This window comes from Ursus arctos, unplaced genomic scaffold (assembly GCF_023065955.2).
Source record: "Ursus arctos isolate Adak ecotype North America unplaced genomic scaffold, UrsArc2.0 scaffold_5, whole genome shotgun sequence".
Classification (NCBI taxonomy): Eukaryota; Metazoa; Chordata; class Mammalia; order Carnivora; family Ursidae; genus Ursus; species Ursus arctos.
The window spans coordinates 5,641,581-5,660,888 of NW_026623067.1; the positions used below are offsets into that span (position 1 = coordinate 5,641,581).

Sequence of the window (19,308 nt, forward strand, 5' to 3'; positions counted from 1 at the left end):
AGGAGGTGGTCAAGTGGAGAACACTCACTGTAAACCTTTGGTGTGTTTTATTTCTTAAGTATTCCTGTCATCTCTTTAGTTACCATGATAGACTGGAGTAACTGAAAAGTGTAAAACTTCATAATTTACATAAAAAGTGAACTTAATAATGAAAGACCAGTTGTATGTCCTTTTTTTTCTCTGTCTCAGAATTGAATTAATTTATGCAGAAATAATTGTCTGCTTGAGTATTTTATAAGAATCTAAGAGAGCTGATACTCTTTTGACTATGTTAGGTATCTCACTATTAGACTGCCCAGTTCTAAGTTTTCCCTCTTTTGCATCCAGTTAATAATCTTTTTACCTCTGTTAATATTTTAAAATCCAGTTATGTTATCCACAAATAATCTAATATTCTAGTACTTTTCTACTATTTCTATTATTCAGAAAATAGTTACCTAGTATTTTCTAAATAAAGTTTCTAGTTAAGGTTATATTCAGAATTAAATCAACACCCATAATTAAGAATACTGCCTGGCTCATCATATGTTTTTAATAATGTTTATTGATTTAATTATTTTCAGGTGCAAGGAGGTACATTTATAATAACCTATCGACAAGATGGTGTAACACTGCTCCATTTAACAAAAACAATTTTTGCCTTGTGGTTACTATGAAGGTGTAAATTATGAAAACATTCAATTGAACTATTGTATGGAATAAAACCAGGTTATTTTCTAATTATGAATGTCTTGTGAACAGATAATTTGAGTTATGTTTATCACTATGGCATTGCACCAAGACATTCTTAAATGTAGCGATTATACAATATCTATTTTGGTAGAATTCAGCCCAAAATGTCCATACTAAGTAATATCAATTTTTTAATATAATCTTCAATACTTACCATTTGCAAATGTGGTTTAGGAATCCACTATAAATTGATCATTTAAGAGTATTTCTCAAAACCTTTGCAAGTTTCTGGTCAAAAGAAATATTTTTCTTGATAGAATTTTTCTGAAAGCTTTCTTCACATCTTTGTTTCTCAGGGTGTATATGAGAGGATTTACCAATGGAGTGACCATGCAGTAGAACACTGAGATGACTTTACCAATGGTGAAGTTGTGCTTGGCTGGAGGGCGAACATAAGAAAAGATAATGGTGCCATAATAAATGGTGACCACAGTGAGGTGGGAAGCACAGGTGGAGAAAGTTTTCTTCTGAGCCTTTTGGGAAGACAGCCTGATTATTGTGACCACAATGAATCCATAGGAAGACATAGTGAGAAGGAAAGAACTTAGAATCACGACAGAGGTACATGTGTAGCCCAAAGTCTCCACCAAAAATGTATCTGAGCAGGAAAGTTTAAAAATGGGATCCGAGTCACAAAAGAAATGGTTGATCTTCTGGGGACCACAAAAGTTTAGATGGGAGATGAGTATGGTCGGTGGGAGAGGGGCAATGAAGCCCCCGATCCAAGATCCAGCTGAAAACCGCAGGCACACCTGAAAACTCATGAGAAGTGAATACCGTAAAGGGCTGCAGATGGCCAGGTACCGGTCATAGGCCATCACTGCCAGCAGGATGCACTCTGTAGCTCCCATGGAGAAAAAGAAATAGTACTGAGTTATACAACCAGAAACAGAGATGGTAACAACCTGTGAGAGGCAGGTGGCCAACAATTTAGGCACTGTGGCTGTGGTGTACCAGATCTCCAGGAATGACAAATTGCCTAAGAAAATGTACATGGGTGTTTGGAGTGTGATGTCCATGAAAACAATGAAAATGATGAGGGTATTTCCCATGAGGGAGAGCAGATACACTGTGAGAAACATCACAAACAATGTGAGTCGCAGACAGAGAACACCAGGAAACCCAAGAAAAATGAACTCTGTCACTGTTGTTTGGTTTGTTACATCCATATCTCATCTTCTCTGATCTGGAATAAACCAACAAAGCCCAGAATATGGCAGATGAGCAAGAATGGAATAGTTTTGTATTCACTTATTTCATGATAAGAGGCTCTTAGTGATAATAAAAGTTAATAGCTGGCAATAACATAGTTGGTGTCTTTATACACATGTTCCATGGTTGAGCTCACTTGATTTACAAAATAAATCTCTGAAATAAATAGTATAATAATCCACTTCTCATGGAAAGAAATAGTTAGGAAATCGTTTTCTCACAATTACATCACTTTAAGTGGTGGGGCAGATTCTATCCAGGTAGGTTGCTCTAAAAAACCACAGTCTAAGCTAATATATAAATTTTGGGCATTGGAAGAATATGACATTGTTCCATCACTGAGTATTTCATATACTGTGCATTAGAAGATGGTGGAGAAAGACCAACAATATGCAAAGTCTAGTGGATAAGATGGAGCTCTTTTCTTGAATATCTTATGCATACCTGTTGGCTTATGAAAACAAATGGTTGCCTGCAGTATTAACTTTATTACCCATATTGTACACCATCAGTTAGAGTTTGGTTGGAGATGGGTACATGAGTAAATCCTATCTCCAGAAAATAGACAGTAAGATTCAACATCTATATGGAGGTAACTTTTTCATAAGTATTCAATTACTTTATTAATTTTGGCATTTTAAAAAGTTTTTAGAGTCATTAAATTCACTAATTTTCCTACATTACTTAGGAACAGTGGAGAAAACTTTAAAGTCAGAAATCCATTCATCCTTGATGAACATAGAGTATGTTTCCATAGCATCATTATTGTGAAAGAGCATTTAATATTAGAACCACTTACCAATTTTAAATTCTTAAATGCACAATACAGTATTTATAATTATAACTAAGTGCTTCTCCCCCCAAAAAATAATTGGCTTAGAATTTATAATTTAAGAAAATGATTGAAGGAAATAACTGGGACTAATCTTTAAAAAAAAATAAAATTCCTGAGTTTGATTACTTTATTTTCATAAGAAAAATGCTAATATTTATATTACACATATGAGACCAAGAGTCCAAAGTGTCTCTTATTGCTATTATAAGATAAATATTGCATGGACATTTTTCTCCTAGTATTAACATAACAAGAAAAATAGGTATTTGGAAAGAATATCATTAGAGTTATGACAAAAGAATTATCCCAAAAAGGAATTTCTTTTTCTCTTTCTAAAAGATATCATGGCTATTTAATTCTGTCTATTTTTAATAATAAGTTTACACATGGGGTGCCTGGGTGGCTCAATTGGATGGGCATGTGCTTTTGGCTTGGATCACAGTCTTGGGGTCCTGGGATCAAGTCCTAGGTTGAGCTCCCTGCTCAGTGGGCAGTTTGCTTCTCCCTCTCCCTCTGCCCTCTCCTCTACTCTTTGAAATAAATAAATTTTTAAAAAATCTTAAAGAAAAGGGTTACACAAGCTATATATAACCATAGGAAGAAACTGGGTGGTAGAAAAATTAATTTTAAATCATTTAACACTTTTATAAAAATAAAATAATATTTAAATATGAAGACAAACATATGTATTTAAAATTTATTATTTCATATATTGATTTTGCATTGTATATATCTATACATTTATATAATTTACATTATTTACAATATTTATATATTTACAAAATTATATGTTTTAAAATTCATTAAAATTTAAAATTTAATTTATATATTATTACAATTTACCTATATATGTTTTTAATTTCTAAACTCTGGTTGCCTACCCTACATGCCAAATAAAAGTTTGAGAAAGAATATTGCCCCAGATTGCAGAAATATCCAAAATTATAAAAGTATTATTAAGTACCTCCACCACTCTCTAGGCAAATATAAAATAGTGAAGATTATATTCCCCAGGTGTACTCACAGACTTTATTCTGTTTGGTTATTTTTCAGGAGTGAAATTTTATTAGTTACATGCTCTTTAAATATTTCTTTTCAGCAAGCTATATATTTGAACAGTCTACAATCAATTTATTTATAAAGGAAATAAGCTAAGTTATCTCCTTCCCACTATTTTATTGGCTGTTTCATACCACCTATGCTATAAATAAACACCAAATTCTGTGTGTGTGTGTGTGTGTGTGTGTGTGTGTGTGTATGTGTGTGTGTTTTCCTCAATTTTCCTATACCCAGTTGCCAGGATGCAAGAAAAAGCATGGTCTGAAATCGCCCTTGCACAAAGTTTTAGACTTTTATTAGCACTGAGGCTTGGAAATTTGCTTTTACCTTGGGGCGTCCTTGTAGATTCCCTGAGGACTCTCCTTTGGAGAGGGTCAGAGTATGCACCCCTTGGGGCCAAAGGAAGAACAAAACAACTATGAGAAGCATTAGAAAGATCTTTACAGAAGCTGAAGGAATAGCCCCCTAAGTGGCTTCATTAGCTGCTACTGCCCATGGTTTTCACCCTTCGTTTATGAGTACAGAATTCTATCCCTCAATATTTCAGCCACCATAGGCATGACCAGAAAAGACTATTCCCCAGCTACAAAGTACATACTAGATCATCATTGAAAAGTCTTCTTTTTAAAATAAAATAATACAAAACAATTAAGACAAAACAAAACACTAGCTTGGCATCATTTTACAACAAATAACCAAGAAAGCATTAACCAAATGTGCAAAAAACAATGCTACCCACTATGTGGATTCCAAGGATGAATCATTTCACATAGGTTTTGAGTACAGGAGCATAGTGAATATGTGCAGAGGATATGAAAATCGGGCAAACTTTGGTATCTGAAGATAAGAAAATGATAATCTAAAAAATTAAATAAAATGAATCTGGATGATATCCACATATGCGTTATAATGGAATTTACAATATGAGTTTGAGCTTGTTCAAATTATTCAATAAAAGAACTTTTTGTTCAGTATGTTGTTTTGTGAACATTGGTTATCCACATATAAAATAAAATAAAATGAACTCACATCTTATACATAAATACCAAGTAAATTAAACATTTATTTATTTATTTATTAAAGAATGAAACCGTAAACAAGTGGTTATCAATGTGTAAGTGGAAATCACCAAGATATACTTGAAAACATGCAAAGGCAGTTTGTCTGCAGTGACAGGGGATGCTGATAGCATGTACTAATATGGACATGAACAACGCTAATTACCTAAGGACACCAAATAACGCACGAAGGGATTAGTCCTTTTCACTGAGAATAATTCCCCAAAAGGCAACAGGAGACAATTAAAAAAAAAAAAAAAAGCTCATGGAGCTATAGTTGGCATATGGTAAAATACACCTATCATAAGTTCAATTTATTCTGGCATATGTATGCACATGTGTAACTGCCACCACAAACAAGAAATACAGCCTTCTTATCCACTCAGAAAGCTTTCTCAACCCTCATGCACTCAGTTAATTTCTCCATTTAGATTCAAGCAATCACTGCTCTCCTTTTTGTTACTATGACTTAGCTTTGCTTTTTCCACATTTTCATGTATGCACAGTCAGGAAGCATACACTTCTGGTGTTGTGCTTATTTCATCTACCACCATAAATTAAAGATTGAATCATGCTGCTGTGTGTTTGGTTGGTTTTTTTTAAAGATTTTTAAAAAGATTTATTTATTTAATTGAGAGAGGGTATAAGTGGGAGGGAGGGAGAAAGGGAGAGAATCTTCAAGTAGACTCAGTGCTGAGTGTGGGTCCAACTCAGGGCTGGATCTCATGACAATTCAGATCATGAGTTGAAACCAAGAGCTGGACACTCAACTGACAGCCACCCCAGTGCCCCCATACTGCTGTGCATTTTGTAAACCTGTGGAGTCCGCACTTTGTAAAAGTGCAGAGTCCGACTCAAGTCTGCATCTTAAGACCATTCAGAGTTGAAACCAAGAGTTGGACACTCAACTGACTGAGGCACCCCAGTGCCCCATACTGCTGTGTGTTTTGTAAACCTATTCCTATTTAGTGTTGAACTGTATTCCTTTGAATAAATATACCAAAATGTAATAATCCATTTACTTATTGTAGATATGTATGTATGTATGTATTTAATTTTTATTTATATTCATTCTTATTTTGGTTTAATAAGAAAAAAACTGCTAAAAAATAATAAAAATGGTTTGAGTTGTCTTGTACAAATCCTTGGCACAGATGTGTTTCTTTTTATTTGAATAAATAGCAAGGAGTACAATTGCTAGGTTATATGGTAAGTGCCTCTTTAACTTGATAAGGAATTACCACAAATTTTGCAGTGATTACACTTAACATACCCAAGAGTAGTGATGAGGGTTCTATTCTGCACTCTCTCACCACCTCTATGTATTGCCCCTATATAATGTTAGCTGTACTAATGGGTGTGTAAGGTACCTCATGTCTCACTTTGAAATTTTCTCATAACTAATGATAGCATTTTTCATATGTTTACTGACAATTATAATGAAATTCATGTTAAGTGTTCATATGTTGTGCATATTTGTAATTGGATTATTTTTCTCATATTATTACATTGTTTCAGTTCCACATAAAATGTGTATGTGTGTTTTGAGTATGTATATGTGGGTATTTATACTTGCTTTTTCGTTTCTTTAACAATGTCTTTTAAGGTGCAAAAAGTTTTTAATTTTCATGAAGTCAGCATTATAATTTTTATTTTGCAGGGTTTATGCTTTTTGATATGTGTCTATGCCAAGCTTAGACTACTGTAAATTTATGGTGATAGCTTCTATTCCTCTCCTCTAGAATATTTATAGTTTTATATTTTACATTTAGGTCAGTGACTCCTTTCTATTATATTTTGTGCATGGCAAAACCACATTTCAGTTTTTTTGCATGCCCTGAACAGATTTTCTATATCATTTCAAATACATAAACTTTTGAATTTATTTAGATTATTTTTTGAATATTATTTGACTATGATTTTGTGGATCTATTTCAAAATTAAATCTGTTTATACTTATGCAAATTACACAGTCTAAATTATTATAGATTTATAGATAGCTTGAAAAATCTGGTAGTAAAATCCTCCAACTTTGTTCTATTTTTCAAATATTGTTTTACCAATCTAAACCTATAGACTGAAATTTTTTCAGATGAATCTTATGAAAATATGCACACACTCACACACACTTTCTGAAGTTTTGAGTCATCTCATGCATGATCATGGTATATCTTACCATTGATTTGGCCTTTCTTAATTTCTGTTAGCACCATTTTATTTTAAGTGCAAGTCTACCATGTACTAAGTTAAGTTTTTCCTGCACATTTAATGCTTTCGTTACTATTAAAACAGTTTTTTTCCAATTTACAATCTATGTTTTGTTGTTTGAATATAACAATTCAATTAATTTTTGTATCATACTCTTATAATCTGTGACCTAAATAAATTTGTTTATTCCAATAGTTCTAAATTTGTTTATGATTTTATAGTTACAAAATAATATCATTTACAAAGAAAGTTTTATTCTTTCTTTCAAATCAAGGTGCTTACATTTAAGTGTGTCTTTATTTATCTTTCCTGCCTTTTTATACTTCCAGGGATCTCTATTTGAATACTGAGATTATACATCCTTGTTTTACACCTAATCCTAAAAGAAGGTATTTTGTTTTCCATATTAATTATGATGTTGGGTATGGGTTTGTTGCTGTTTGTTGTTTGAAATAGAAACTCTTTATTAGACTCATGAATTCCTTTTGTTTATTTTTAAATATTTTATATATTTATTTGAGAGAGTGAGCAAGAGAGAGATGAGCAGGAGCAGAGGGAAGGGGAGAGGGAGAGAGGGAAGCAAACTCCCCACTGAGCAGGGAGCCTGACATGGGGCTCAATCCCAGAACCCTAGGAACATGACTTTAGCTAAAGGCAGATTATTAATCAACTGAACCACCCAGGCACCCCATGAATTCCTTTTCTATTATAGTTTGCTGAGAGTGTTTTTGTTTTGTTGTTATTATTAAAACCTGCTGAATTTTTCAAGTCTTTTGATACTTCATTGAGTTTTTTTTAAATCATATTTAACATTTCTTTTGTTTATTTGGTAATTTGCATTTTATTTTTTTGTTTTCAAGCATTAAACTAACTTCATATTACGTGCATATATTTCAGTTGGGTGTGACCTAAAACACATATTAATTTGTATGTGTCTATTTAAAGCAGTCTGAAAATTACCTGAAAGTCTGATGAAGGGTCCTTATCTGGCTTGTCTAACTTGGATCACAGACTGGAATATTGGTGAACATTATTCATAAATGTTGCAATAAAGACTATTAAACCACAAGACCATAGGAAATTACAACCAGTCAACATAGAATTGACTTCCAAATCTCAGGAGAAAAGAATTTTGAAGATATATTTGAAATTTTGGACATTAAAAAGTAACCATGTTTACAGGATACTCTAGAGAGTTATATGTATGCTCAGGGCATGACATGTTCAGAAAAGACTGGAGAAAATGCAAAGCTTTTTACCACAGGCTGATCCCTAAGATTAATGCAATGTTGGCTAAAAGTGGAAGATAAAGTCAATATGCTAAGCCTGGGACTGTTCTTGTAGGTGTGTTCATTTTATTTTCCTCTCTTTTTTCTATTTCCTGGAATTCATACGAACCTCTCAAAATACATTTGTATTTACAAAATATCAAAAATAATTAAGCAATTAGGAAAAATAATCAAAACATGTAAGTGCATGGAGTACTATAAAATATCGCTGAAAAAATTAAAGAATAAATTCTGAATAAATTGAAAGATATCTTCTGTTTTATGTAGGAACTTAGTATAGTCAACATGTCAAAAATACATAATTTGCAAAGTCAATACATTCTCTATAAGATGTCTTTTTTTCCCAGAAATGGAGAACTGATTCTCAATTACATAGAATTTTTAGATGCTTTAAAGAGCCAAACTTGAAAAAGAAGACAATATTGGAGGACTCACACTCTTGATTTCAAAACAATTTAAAACTGACATAAGAATAGACATGTACCTTTGGTATAGAATGGTAGGTCAGAAATAAATGCATCTATGGAAAATAGATTTTTTCTAAGAATGCCTATTCCACCCAATGGGAAAAGTTAAATTTCTTTAACAGACTATATTTGGACAAATAAATTTCTATATGCAGAAAAACGAACCTGGACTCCTGCCTCACATCATATATAAAATTTAACCCAAACAGATCAATGAAATAAACATAAGAGCTACAATCATAAAACTCTTAGAAGAATAAATAGCAGTAATAATTCATAACTTGATATTTGACAGGATTGCAAGATATGACATCAAATGTACAAGCAGCAGAAGAAAGTAATGATAAATTGGACTACATCAAAATTAAAACATTTTGTGTATGAGATGTCATTGTCAGGAAAGTGCAAAGAGAACATATAAAAATGAAAAATATTTGGCAATTATATCTGAAAAGGTTTTAATATCCAAATTATACAAATATCTCATGCAAAATTAAAGAAAAAAGAACCCAATTAACAAATGGTCAATGGACATAAATATTCATTTATTTGATGGTATACATGATGAATAAATGCATTAAAATATGCTCAACATCATAAGTTATTAGGAAAATCCAAATCAAAATCACAATGAGAAATGATATTGCACCTACTATGTATTATATATATGCAATGGAATATTATCATCCATAAAAAGGACATCCTGTAATTTGCAATAATATGGATGGACCTGTGCACATTATGTTGAGATAGCAGGCAGAAAAAGATAAGTAGTATAAAATATCATATTTGTGGAATCTAAAAAAGCCAAGCATAAACTTGTGACAGGTAGTAAATAAGTCCTAGAGATCTAATGCAGAGTATAGTAAATATAGATAATGATATTATTTAAAACTCATCAAACTTGCTGAGACTAGAAATTAATTAATCTAACCACTAAAAAGAAATGATAGGGGCATCTGGGTGGCTCAGTCATTAAGCATCTGCCTTTGGCTCAGGATGTGATCCCAGATTCCTGGGATCGAGCCCCACATCGGGCTCCCTGCTCTGCTGGGAGCCTGCCTCTTCCTCTCCTACTCCCCCTGCTTGTGTTCCCTCTCCCTGGCTGTCTCTCTGTCTGTCAAATAAATAAATAAAATCTTTAAAAAAAAAAGAAAAAAAGAAATGATTATAGTAAATAATAGAGGTACTAATTATTGCCACAATGGCAATTAGGTTACAATATATGAATGTATCAAATTTTTATGAGGTATACCGTATATTGACACAGTGTTATATTTAAAACAAAATTTTAATTAATTAATTAATTTGTTTGTTCATTTATTTATTATTTGAGAGAGTGAGTGAGAGAGAGAGAGGGAGAGAAAGAGAGCACAAGAAGGAGAGGCAGGCAGGGAGCGGGGAGCCTGATGTGGGGCTCGATTCAGGGACTCCAGGATCATGACCAGAGCTGAAGGCAGATGGCTAATGGACTGAGCCACCCAGGTGCCCCAAACAAAATTTAATTAAAATAAATTTGACATCCTCATTTGGCTTTCAGCTATCAATGAGTCATCACCTCCTTGCACTTTTTCCATATTCTACCACTCATATGGCTCTAAGTACAGAATCCTTTTTGCAGTGCTCTGAGTTCACCAAGAATCAGGTTTTCAACTTAATTTTTCTGCCTGGAATATTTCTCAAACTTTTGCCTACCTAACATAGGAGGAATTAAATAAAAAATAGTGGAAGGAATAGTGGGACAGGAGAATGGAACAATGCATGCTTATTCAAATGTGAACTTTCTATCAGTATTCACGGTTGGCTTCCTAGCAACTGTTTGAAATTTAAGTTTATTAGCTGTATAATTTGGAAAATCACTGATAAAGCTATTCACAAGAAACAGTCATCCTTGGGGGTTGTTATTCTTAAATTTGCCATACCAGGCAATTAATCATAATTGTTGACTTATTAAATTTCTTGGGAAGATATCTCCTGAGAACTTGGCTTTTATGTGACATATCTGCTTTCCAAGATAAGTTCTGTGCTTACTCTACTAAGTCATTGAGCTGGCAAAACTTTAAAGCTGTCGGGGAGAGAGAAGTGATCTAATGAGCTAGTTTTGTCCCTATTTATTACCCAGAAGAAAACAGGAAAATATAATTCTTTGAATTCTGTGTTTGAATAAACATGATCCAGCCAGCCCTGGATTTCATCATTCACATGGTAGCTTATTCAAAATTAGTGGGTAATTCGTTTAATTTTGGAAAAGGAAATTGCATTAAAGCCTTATTTATTTCTGTGTATATATGACAGGAGGTGATAAGGTGAAGGCATAAATGGGAAGTTAGATATTCTACAGATTTTGAAATGCATCAGTTTCAGAAAAAAAAACATATATATACATACAGTAACTCATGGAAAAAGGAAATGCCTTAATACTATAGAAAATATTAAGGACATAACTCACCCAAAGCATAGCTTATTATAGCTTTTGCATAAGAATAAGTTATATATATATATCCTCAAAGTATTCATATTTTCCATTCGTTCTGATAATAAAATCTGATTGTTTTTTACTAAATTTAGATTTGAATGCTCATGAAATTAATCCAGTAGTCTAGGAAAAGTGAAAGTATCCCATATGGTATTAAGTTATTTCATGGAAATTTAATTGATTTTATACTAGGAAGACCTCACTTTTTTTACCCTTACTCATCATAATTAATGTTCTGTTATTTCAGGATTTCTAAAAATAATGGTTTCATTTTTGTCTTATCTTGTTCTTCTCTCTTGCTAATATACAATATATAGATACTTGATCCAAGAGTAGACTTTATTTTTTTTTATGATTTTTTATTATATTATGTTAGTCACCATACAGTACATCCCCGGTTTCCGATGTAAGGCTCGATGATTCATTAGTTGTGTATAACACCCAGTGCACCATGCAATACGTGCCCTCCTTACTACCCATCACCAGCCTATCCCATTCCCCCACCCCCCTCCCCTCTGAAGCCCTCAGTTTGTTTCTCATAGTCCATAGTCTATCATCCTTCATTCCCCCTTCTGATTACCCCCCATCATTATCCATTTCTTCTACTACCAATCTTCCTATTTCTTATGTTCCATAGATGAGTGAAACCATATGATAATTGCCTTTCTCTGCTTGACTTACTTGACTTAGCTTATCTCCTCCAGTGCCATCCATGTTGCAGCAAATGTTGAGAAATTGTTCCTTCTGATAGCTGAGTAATATTCCATTGTATATATAGACCACATCATCTTTATCCATTCATCTGTTGAAGGGCATCTCAGCTCCTTCCATGATTTAGCTATTGTAGACAATGCTGCTATGAACACTGGGGTGCATATGGCCCTTCTCTTCACTACGTCTGTATCTTTGGGGTAAATACCTAGTAGTGCAATGGCTGGACCATAGGGTACCTCCATTTTTAACTTTTTAAGGGACCTCCACACTGTTATCCAGAGTGGCTGTACCAACTTGCATTCCTACCAACAATGTAGGAGGGTTCCCCTATCCCCACATCCTCTCCAACAATTCTTGTTTCTTGCCTTTTCCATTTTTGCCATTCTAACTGGCATAAGGTGATATCTCAGTGTGGTTTTGATTTGAATGTCCCTGATGGCTAATGATTTTGAACATTTTTTCATGTGTCTGTTAGCCAATTGTGTGTCTTCATTGGAAAAGTGTCTGTTCATATCTTCTGCCCACTTTATGATTTGTTTATTTGTTTCTCATGTATTGAGTTTGTGAAGTTCTTTGTAGATCTTGAATACCAGTCTTTTACCTGTAGTATCATTTGCAAATATCTTCTCCCATTCCGTGGGCTGCCTCTTAGTTTTTTTGACTGTTTCCTTGGCTGTGCAGAAGCTTTTTATCTAGACGAAGTCCCACAAGTTCATTTTATCTTTTGTTTCTCTTGCCTTTGGAGATGTGTCATGAAAAAGGTTGCTGTGGCCGATGTCGTAGAGGTTGCTGCCTCTGTTCTCCTCTAGGATTTTGATGGATTCCTGTCTCACATCGAGGTCTTTCATCCATTTGGAGTTTAACTTTGTGTATGGTGTGAGAGTGGTCACGTTTCATTCCTTTGCATGTAGCTTTCCAATTTTCCCAGCACCATTTATTGAAGAGACTGTCTTTTTTCCACTGGATGTTTTTTCCTGCTTTATCAATGATTAGTTGCCCAAAGTCCCAAGGGTCCATTTCTGGGTCCTCTATTCTGTTCCATTGGTCTATGTGTCTGTTTTTTTGCCAGTACCATGCTGCCTTTGTGATCACAGGTTTGTAGTACAACTTGAAATCCAGCATTGTGATGCGCCAAGCTTAGTTATACCTTTTCAACAATTCCTTGGTGATTTGGGGCCTTTTCTGATTCCACACAATTTTAAGGGCTCTTTGTTCCAGTTCTTTGAAAAATGTCATTGCTATTTTGATCGGGACAGCATTGAAAGTGCAGATTGCTCTGGGTAGTGTGGACATTTCAACTATGTTAATTCTTCTAATCCAAGAGCATGGAATATTTTTCCATCTTTCTGTGTCTTCTTCAATGTCTTTCAAGAGTGATTTGTAGTTTCTAGAATATAGATCCTTTATGTCTCGGGTTAAGTTAATTCCAAAATAACGTATGATTTTTGGTGCTATTGTAAATGGAATGGTTTTCCTAATTTCTTTTTCTTCAGTCTCATTGTTCATGTATAGAAATGCAACTGATTTGTGAGCATTGATTTTGTATCCTGCCACATTACTGAATTGCTCTATAACTTCTAGCATTTGGGGGGTGGATTCTTTCGGGTTTTCCATATAGAGTATCATGTCATCTGGAAGAGAGACATTTTGACTTCTTCTTTGCCGATTTGGATACCTTTTATCCCTTTTTGTTGTCTGATTGCTGTTGCAAGGACTTCTAGTACTATGTTGAATAATAATGGCGAGAGTGGGCATCCTTGTCGAGTTCCTGATCTTAAGGGAAAGGCTTCCAGCTTTTCCCCATTGAGAGTGATATTTCTGGTAGGCTTTTTATAGATGGGGTTTATGAGATTGAGGAATGTACCCTCTATCCCTACACTCAGAAGGGTTTTAATCAGGGAAGGATGCTGCATTTTGTCAAATGCCTTTTCTGCATCTACTGAGAGGATCATAAGATTCTTGACTTTTTCCTGTTGATAGAATCTATCACACTGATAGACTTGTGAATGTTGAACCACCCTCCATCCCAGGGATGAATCCCACTTGGTCTTGATGGATAATCCTTTTAATGTACTGTTGGATCCTATTAGCTAGGATCCTGTTGAGAATTTTGGCATCCATATTCATCCGGAATATCGGTCTGTAATTCTCCTTTTTGACGGGGTCTTTGCCTGGTTTGGGGATCAAGGTAATATTGGCCTCATAGAATGAGTTTGGTAGATTTCCTTCTCTTGCTATTTTTTGAAATAGCTTTAGAAGAATAGGTATTATTTCTTCTTTGAATGTTTGGTAGAATTCCCCGGGGAATCCATCAGGCCCTGGAGATTTGTTTTTTGGAAAGTTGTTTATCACTGACTCAATCTCTTCATAATTAATGGGCCTGTTTAAAAAATCAATTTCTTCCTATTTCAGTCTTGGTAGTTTATAGGTTTCCAGGAAGGCCACCATCTCTTCCAGATTCCTTAATTTATTGGCATATAGCTGTTGAAAAAAGTTTGTAATGATCCTTCCTATTTCATTGGTGTTGGTTGTGACCTCAACCTTTTCATTCATAATTTTATTGATTTTGGTCCTTTCTCTGTTCTTTTGAATAAGTCTTGCCAGTGGCTTATCTGTTTCATTTATTCTTTCAGAGGACCAGCTTCTAGTTCTGTTGATTGGCTCTACTGTGCTCCTGGTTTCTGATTCATTGATCTCTGCTCTAATCTTGATCAACTGCTTTCTCATGCATGGATTAGGCCTGTTCTTCTGTTGCTGTTCCAGCTCCTTGAGGTGAGAATATAAAAACTGCATTTCAGATTTTTCTATTCCTTTGAATGAGTCTTGGATGGCTAAGTATTTTCCCCTTAGGACTGCCTTTACAATGTCCCATAGGTTTTGGACCATATTGTTTTCATTCTTGTTGGTCTCCTTAAATTGTTTAAAGTGATTTTTGACTTCCTGGCTTATCAAATCATTTTTGAGCAGGATGGTTCTTAGTCTCTAAGTGTTTGAGTTTCTTCCAAAGTTTTCCTTGTGGTTGAGTTCCAATTTCAAAGCATTGTGTTCTGAGAATATGTAGGGAATAATTTCAGTCTTTTGGTGTCAGTTGAGATCTGTTTTGTGACCCAGAACATGATCTATTCTTCAGAATGTTCCATGTGCATTAGAATAGCATGAGTATTCTTTGGTTCTTGGGTGTAGTGTTCTATAAATATCTATAAGGTTCCATCTTGTCTAGTATGGCATTCAAAGCTCTTGTTTCTTTGTTGATTTTCTACTTAGGTGATCTATCTATTGCTGATACTGGAGTGCTGAGGTCCCCTACTATTAATGTATTTTTATCTATATGTCTCTCTATTAGGGTCAAGACTTGTCTTGTGTATCTTGCTGCTCTCCTGTTGGGGGCATATGTATTTATAATTGTCATATCCACTTGTTGGATACATCCTTTAAGAATAATATAGTGCCCCTCTGTATCTATAACTATAGTCTTTAGTTTAAAATCCAATCTGTCTGATATGAGAATTGCTACCCCAGCTTTCTTTTGTTGTCCATTGGGATGAAAGATGGTTTTCCATCCCTTTACTTTCAGTCTGGATGTATCTTTCGGTTCAAAATGAGTCTCTTGTAGACAGCAAATGGATCGGTCATGTCTTTTTATCCTATCTGCAACCCTGTGACATTTTATGGGAACATTTAGGCCATTCACATTGAGAGTGATTATTGAGAGATATGATTTTACTGATGTCATGTTGTCTATAAAGTCTTTGCTTCTATACATTGTAACTTTCTGTTCTGTATCACTCTTGGGACCTTTTTACTTTTATAGAACCCCCCCCCCCTTAATATCTCCTGTAGGGCTGGTTTTGTGGTTACGAAATTGGTTAATGACTGGCAATTCTGGAACGTCTTTATTTCTCTATCCATTCTGAATGACAGCTTTGCTGGATAAAGGATTCTTGGCTGCATGTTTTTCTCTGAAAAAGCTTTCAAAATGCCCCCCCAACCCTTTCTCTCATTCCAGGTCTGTGTAGACAGTTCTGACGTAATTCTGATACATTTGCCTTGGTACGTGAGAAATTTCTTTGCCCTGGCCACTTTCAATACTCTATCCTTGGATCTAATATTTGCGAAATGTACTATGACGTGACATGGCGTAGGTTTGTCGTGGATGAGTTTGGGAGGGGTCCTCTCTGCCTCTTGGACATGAATGTTTGTTTCCTTTGCTAGATTAGGGAAGTTTTAAGCTACAATTTGTTCAAATAGCCCTTCCAGACCTCAATTTTTCTCCACCCCCTTGGGGATGCCAATGATTCTGACATTGGAATGTTTCATTGAGTCAGTAATCTCTCGTAACCTACATTCTTGAGACTAGATTTTTTTTAGCCACGTTTCTGCTTTAGCTTTCTCTTCTACCAACCCATCCTCTTGTTTGCTGATTTATTCTTCTGCCTCATTTACCCTGGCCATCAGAGCATCTAGTTTTGACTGCATTTGATTCATAGCATTTTTAATTTCTGCCAGATTTGCGCTCTTTTCCACCCTTAGAGATTTTATATCCTGGTTAATATTTTCATTAATATTTTTTTCAAGTCTACACATCATCTTGACCATATCTCTCAACTCCATTTCTGATAATTTGGTTATATCCATATCCATCAGTTCCATCGCAGAGACCACAGACTCATTGTCTTTTCTTTGCTGGGGGGGATTTCTCCTTCTCATCATTCTGATGAAGAGAGGTTGTGGGGTTGTCCAGGGCCCAAATTATTGACCAGGACCCATGCAGTGTGCACTTGTTTTATAGGGACCTTAGGGATGTGGGCTTCTTGATATTTCACCCTGCTTTCTGGGGGAGGGGCTTGCCACACTGATACTCAGGCCACCTTCTTTGGGTAGAGTCTCCCTGTCCTCTGCGGGGGGTGGGGGTGGGGATGTGCTTTTGTTCTCTGGTGGCTTTCCATGGCGGTTTGCTGTGCCTCTTCTGAGAGTCAGAGCAGCAGTGGCTGAATCCCCACCTCTGTCTCAGAACAGAGAGTTCACAGTGTGCTCTCCACTGAGCTCTTCTGGCCACTTTAACTCTGTTTCTCTTGGTACTGCTAAACCCTATAGCATTCCGGGATGTGTGCCCCACTGCTGGCTTCCCAGCCCTCACTTCCATGGCTGGCGTGTCTCTGTCCTTTGTGTTTCTAACACTGCCAGCCACCAGCCACCAGCCACCAGCCACCCCTGTGCATGCCGGGGCTCCGTTTCAGTGTGGTTCGTGTGTACTCTGGAGCTCAAGTTTTCAGACTGGTCGTGCGTTCCCAGGCTCACATCTCAGTCTGCTCCTGGCGCCTGCGGGTCCACGAGTCCGCTTGCTTCCCAGTGCAGATGGCTACCGCTTCCCAGTGCCTGAGCATGGATGCTCCCTCCCCCTTCCATTTATCTTCTGATATCTGTGCACAGATTCACTGCTCCCTGCTTTGTACCTCAATACTCAGTGCTGGAGATATTCATTTGTAGAGATCCAGATGTATCTTCCTGTGTCTCAGGCTGATTCCGTGGGTGTTCAGGATGGTCTGGTACCTATCCAGCTCGACTCAGGGGATCAGCTGAAAAAGGGGACCCCTACTCCTCCACCATCTTAACTCCTCCCTGTAGCAATTATTTAAATCAGGTTATATGAGCCATCCAACTTTGTTCTTCTTAAGTACTTGCCTTTCTTGTGTTTTTGATACTTGCCATTCTTACATGTGTGAGATAGAATCTCATTGTTTGGATTTCCATTTCCCTGATGATTAGTATTATTGAACGTTTTTTTCCATATCTCTGTGTGCCTTCCTTTGCAAAATGAGTTTTCAATTTATCTTCCCATTTTTAATTCAGACCGTGTGTTTTGTGTGTTTTGAGATACACAAATATATGCATTTTATATGTGATATTAACTTCTTATAGGATATACCTTTTCAAATATCTTTTATATTCAGTATATATATTTGAGTATAGTTGATACACAATGTTACATTATTTTCAGATGTATAACATAGTGATTTAGCATCTTTATATGCTTACCACAAGTGTAAGTACCATCTATCACAATGAAATGTTATTACAATATCTTGGACTGTACTGAATATGCTGTGTCTTTTGTTCCCGTGAGTTATTCATTCCATAACTTAAAGCCTGTATCATTCAATTGCCTTCATCCACTTTTCTCACCCCCTTCCCCTTTCCGTCTATCACTCATCAGAGGGACATCCTCTATATTTATAGGTCTGATTCTTCTTTTTCTGCTTTTTGAGTCTTTAATTCTTTTTTTTTTGTTCTGTTTTTTTAGATGCCATATATGAGTGAAATCATATGGGATTTGGCTTTCTTGATCTAACTTATTTCACTTACCATAATTTGCTCTAGGCACATTCTTGTTGCTGCAAATGAAATATCTCATCCTTTTTAGGGTTGCATAATATTTGTGTGTGTGTGTGTGTGTGTGTGTGTGTGTGTGTGTATGTGTGTGTGTGTGTGACCTTCCTTATCCATGTATCTATTGATGAACACTTAGGTTGCTTCAATATCTTCTCTATTGAAAGCAATGCAGCAATGAGCATAGGGGTGCATATATATTTTGAATTAGTATTTTTGTTTTCCTTAGGTGAGTGACTGATAGTGGATATATAGTATTTTTATTTTAAAATATTTACAATTTTTATTTTTAATTTAAAAAAAAAAATTTCTCAGGGCGCCTGGGTGGCACAGCGGTTAAGCACCTGCCTTCGGCTCAGGGCGTGATCCCGGCATTGTGGGATCGAGCCCCACATCAGGCTCTTTCGCTATGAGCCTGCTTCTTCCTCTCCCACTCCCCCTGCTTGTGTTCCCTCTCTCGCTGGCTGTCTCTATCTCTGTCAAATAAATAAATAAAATCTTAAAAAAAATAAAAAATAAAAAAAAATAAAAAAAAAATTGTTCAAAAATCTCCATAATGTTTTCCATAGTAGTTATACAAACTTACAGTCCTATCAACCATCAATGAAAGTTCCTTTTTCTCTACATTCTCACCAACCCTTGTTATTTCTTGTAATTTTAATTCTTGCTTTCTGACAGATATAAGGTGATATCTCACAGTAATTTTAATTTCCATTCCACTGATGATTACTGATGTTGAGCTTTTTGGCTCATATGAAGATGTTGGCCATCTTCATATCTTTTTGGAAAATATCTACTCATGTCCTCTACCTTTTGGCATTGAGTTGTATGAGTTCTTCATGCATTTTGCAAGTTAACCCCTTATTATATC

At 35.4% G+C, this 19,308-nt stretch overlaps 1 protein-coding gene across 1 annotated transcript; it reads right to left on the minus strand.

The window, feature by feature from the left end:
- Positions 1 to 941: 941 nt before the first annotated feature.
- LOC113261857 (olfactory receptor 6F1-like) lies at positions 942 to 1,901 on the minus strand. Its single transcript, XM_026508178.3, has one exon. It carries the CDS (start codon positions 1,899 to 1,901, stop codon positions 942 to 944), a length of 960 nt encoding a protein of 319 aa, XP_026363963.3.
- Between the last annotated feature and the right edge of the window lie 17,407 nt (positions 1,902 to 19,308).

Excerpts from the sequence above, each read along its gene's own strand:
- LOC113261857 (XM_026508178.3), bottom strand. The coding sequence starts at position 1,901 with ATGGATGTAACAAACCAAACAACAGTGACAGAGTTCATTTTTCTTGGG.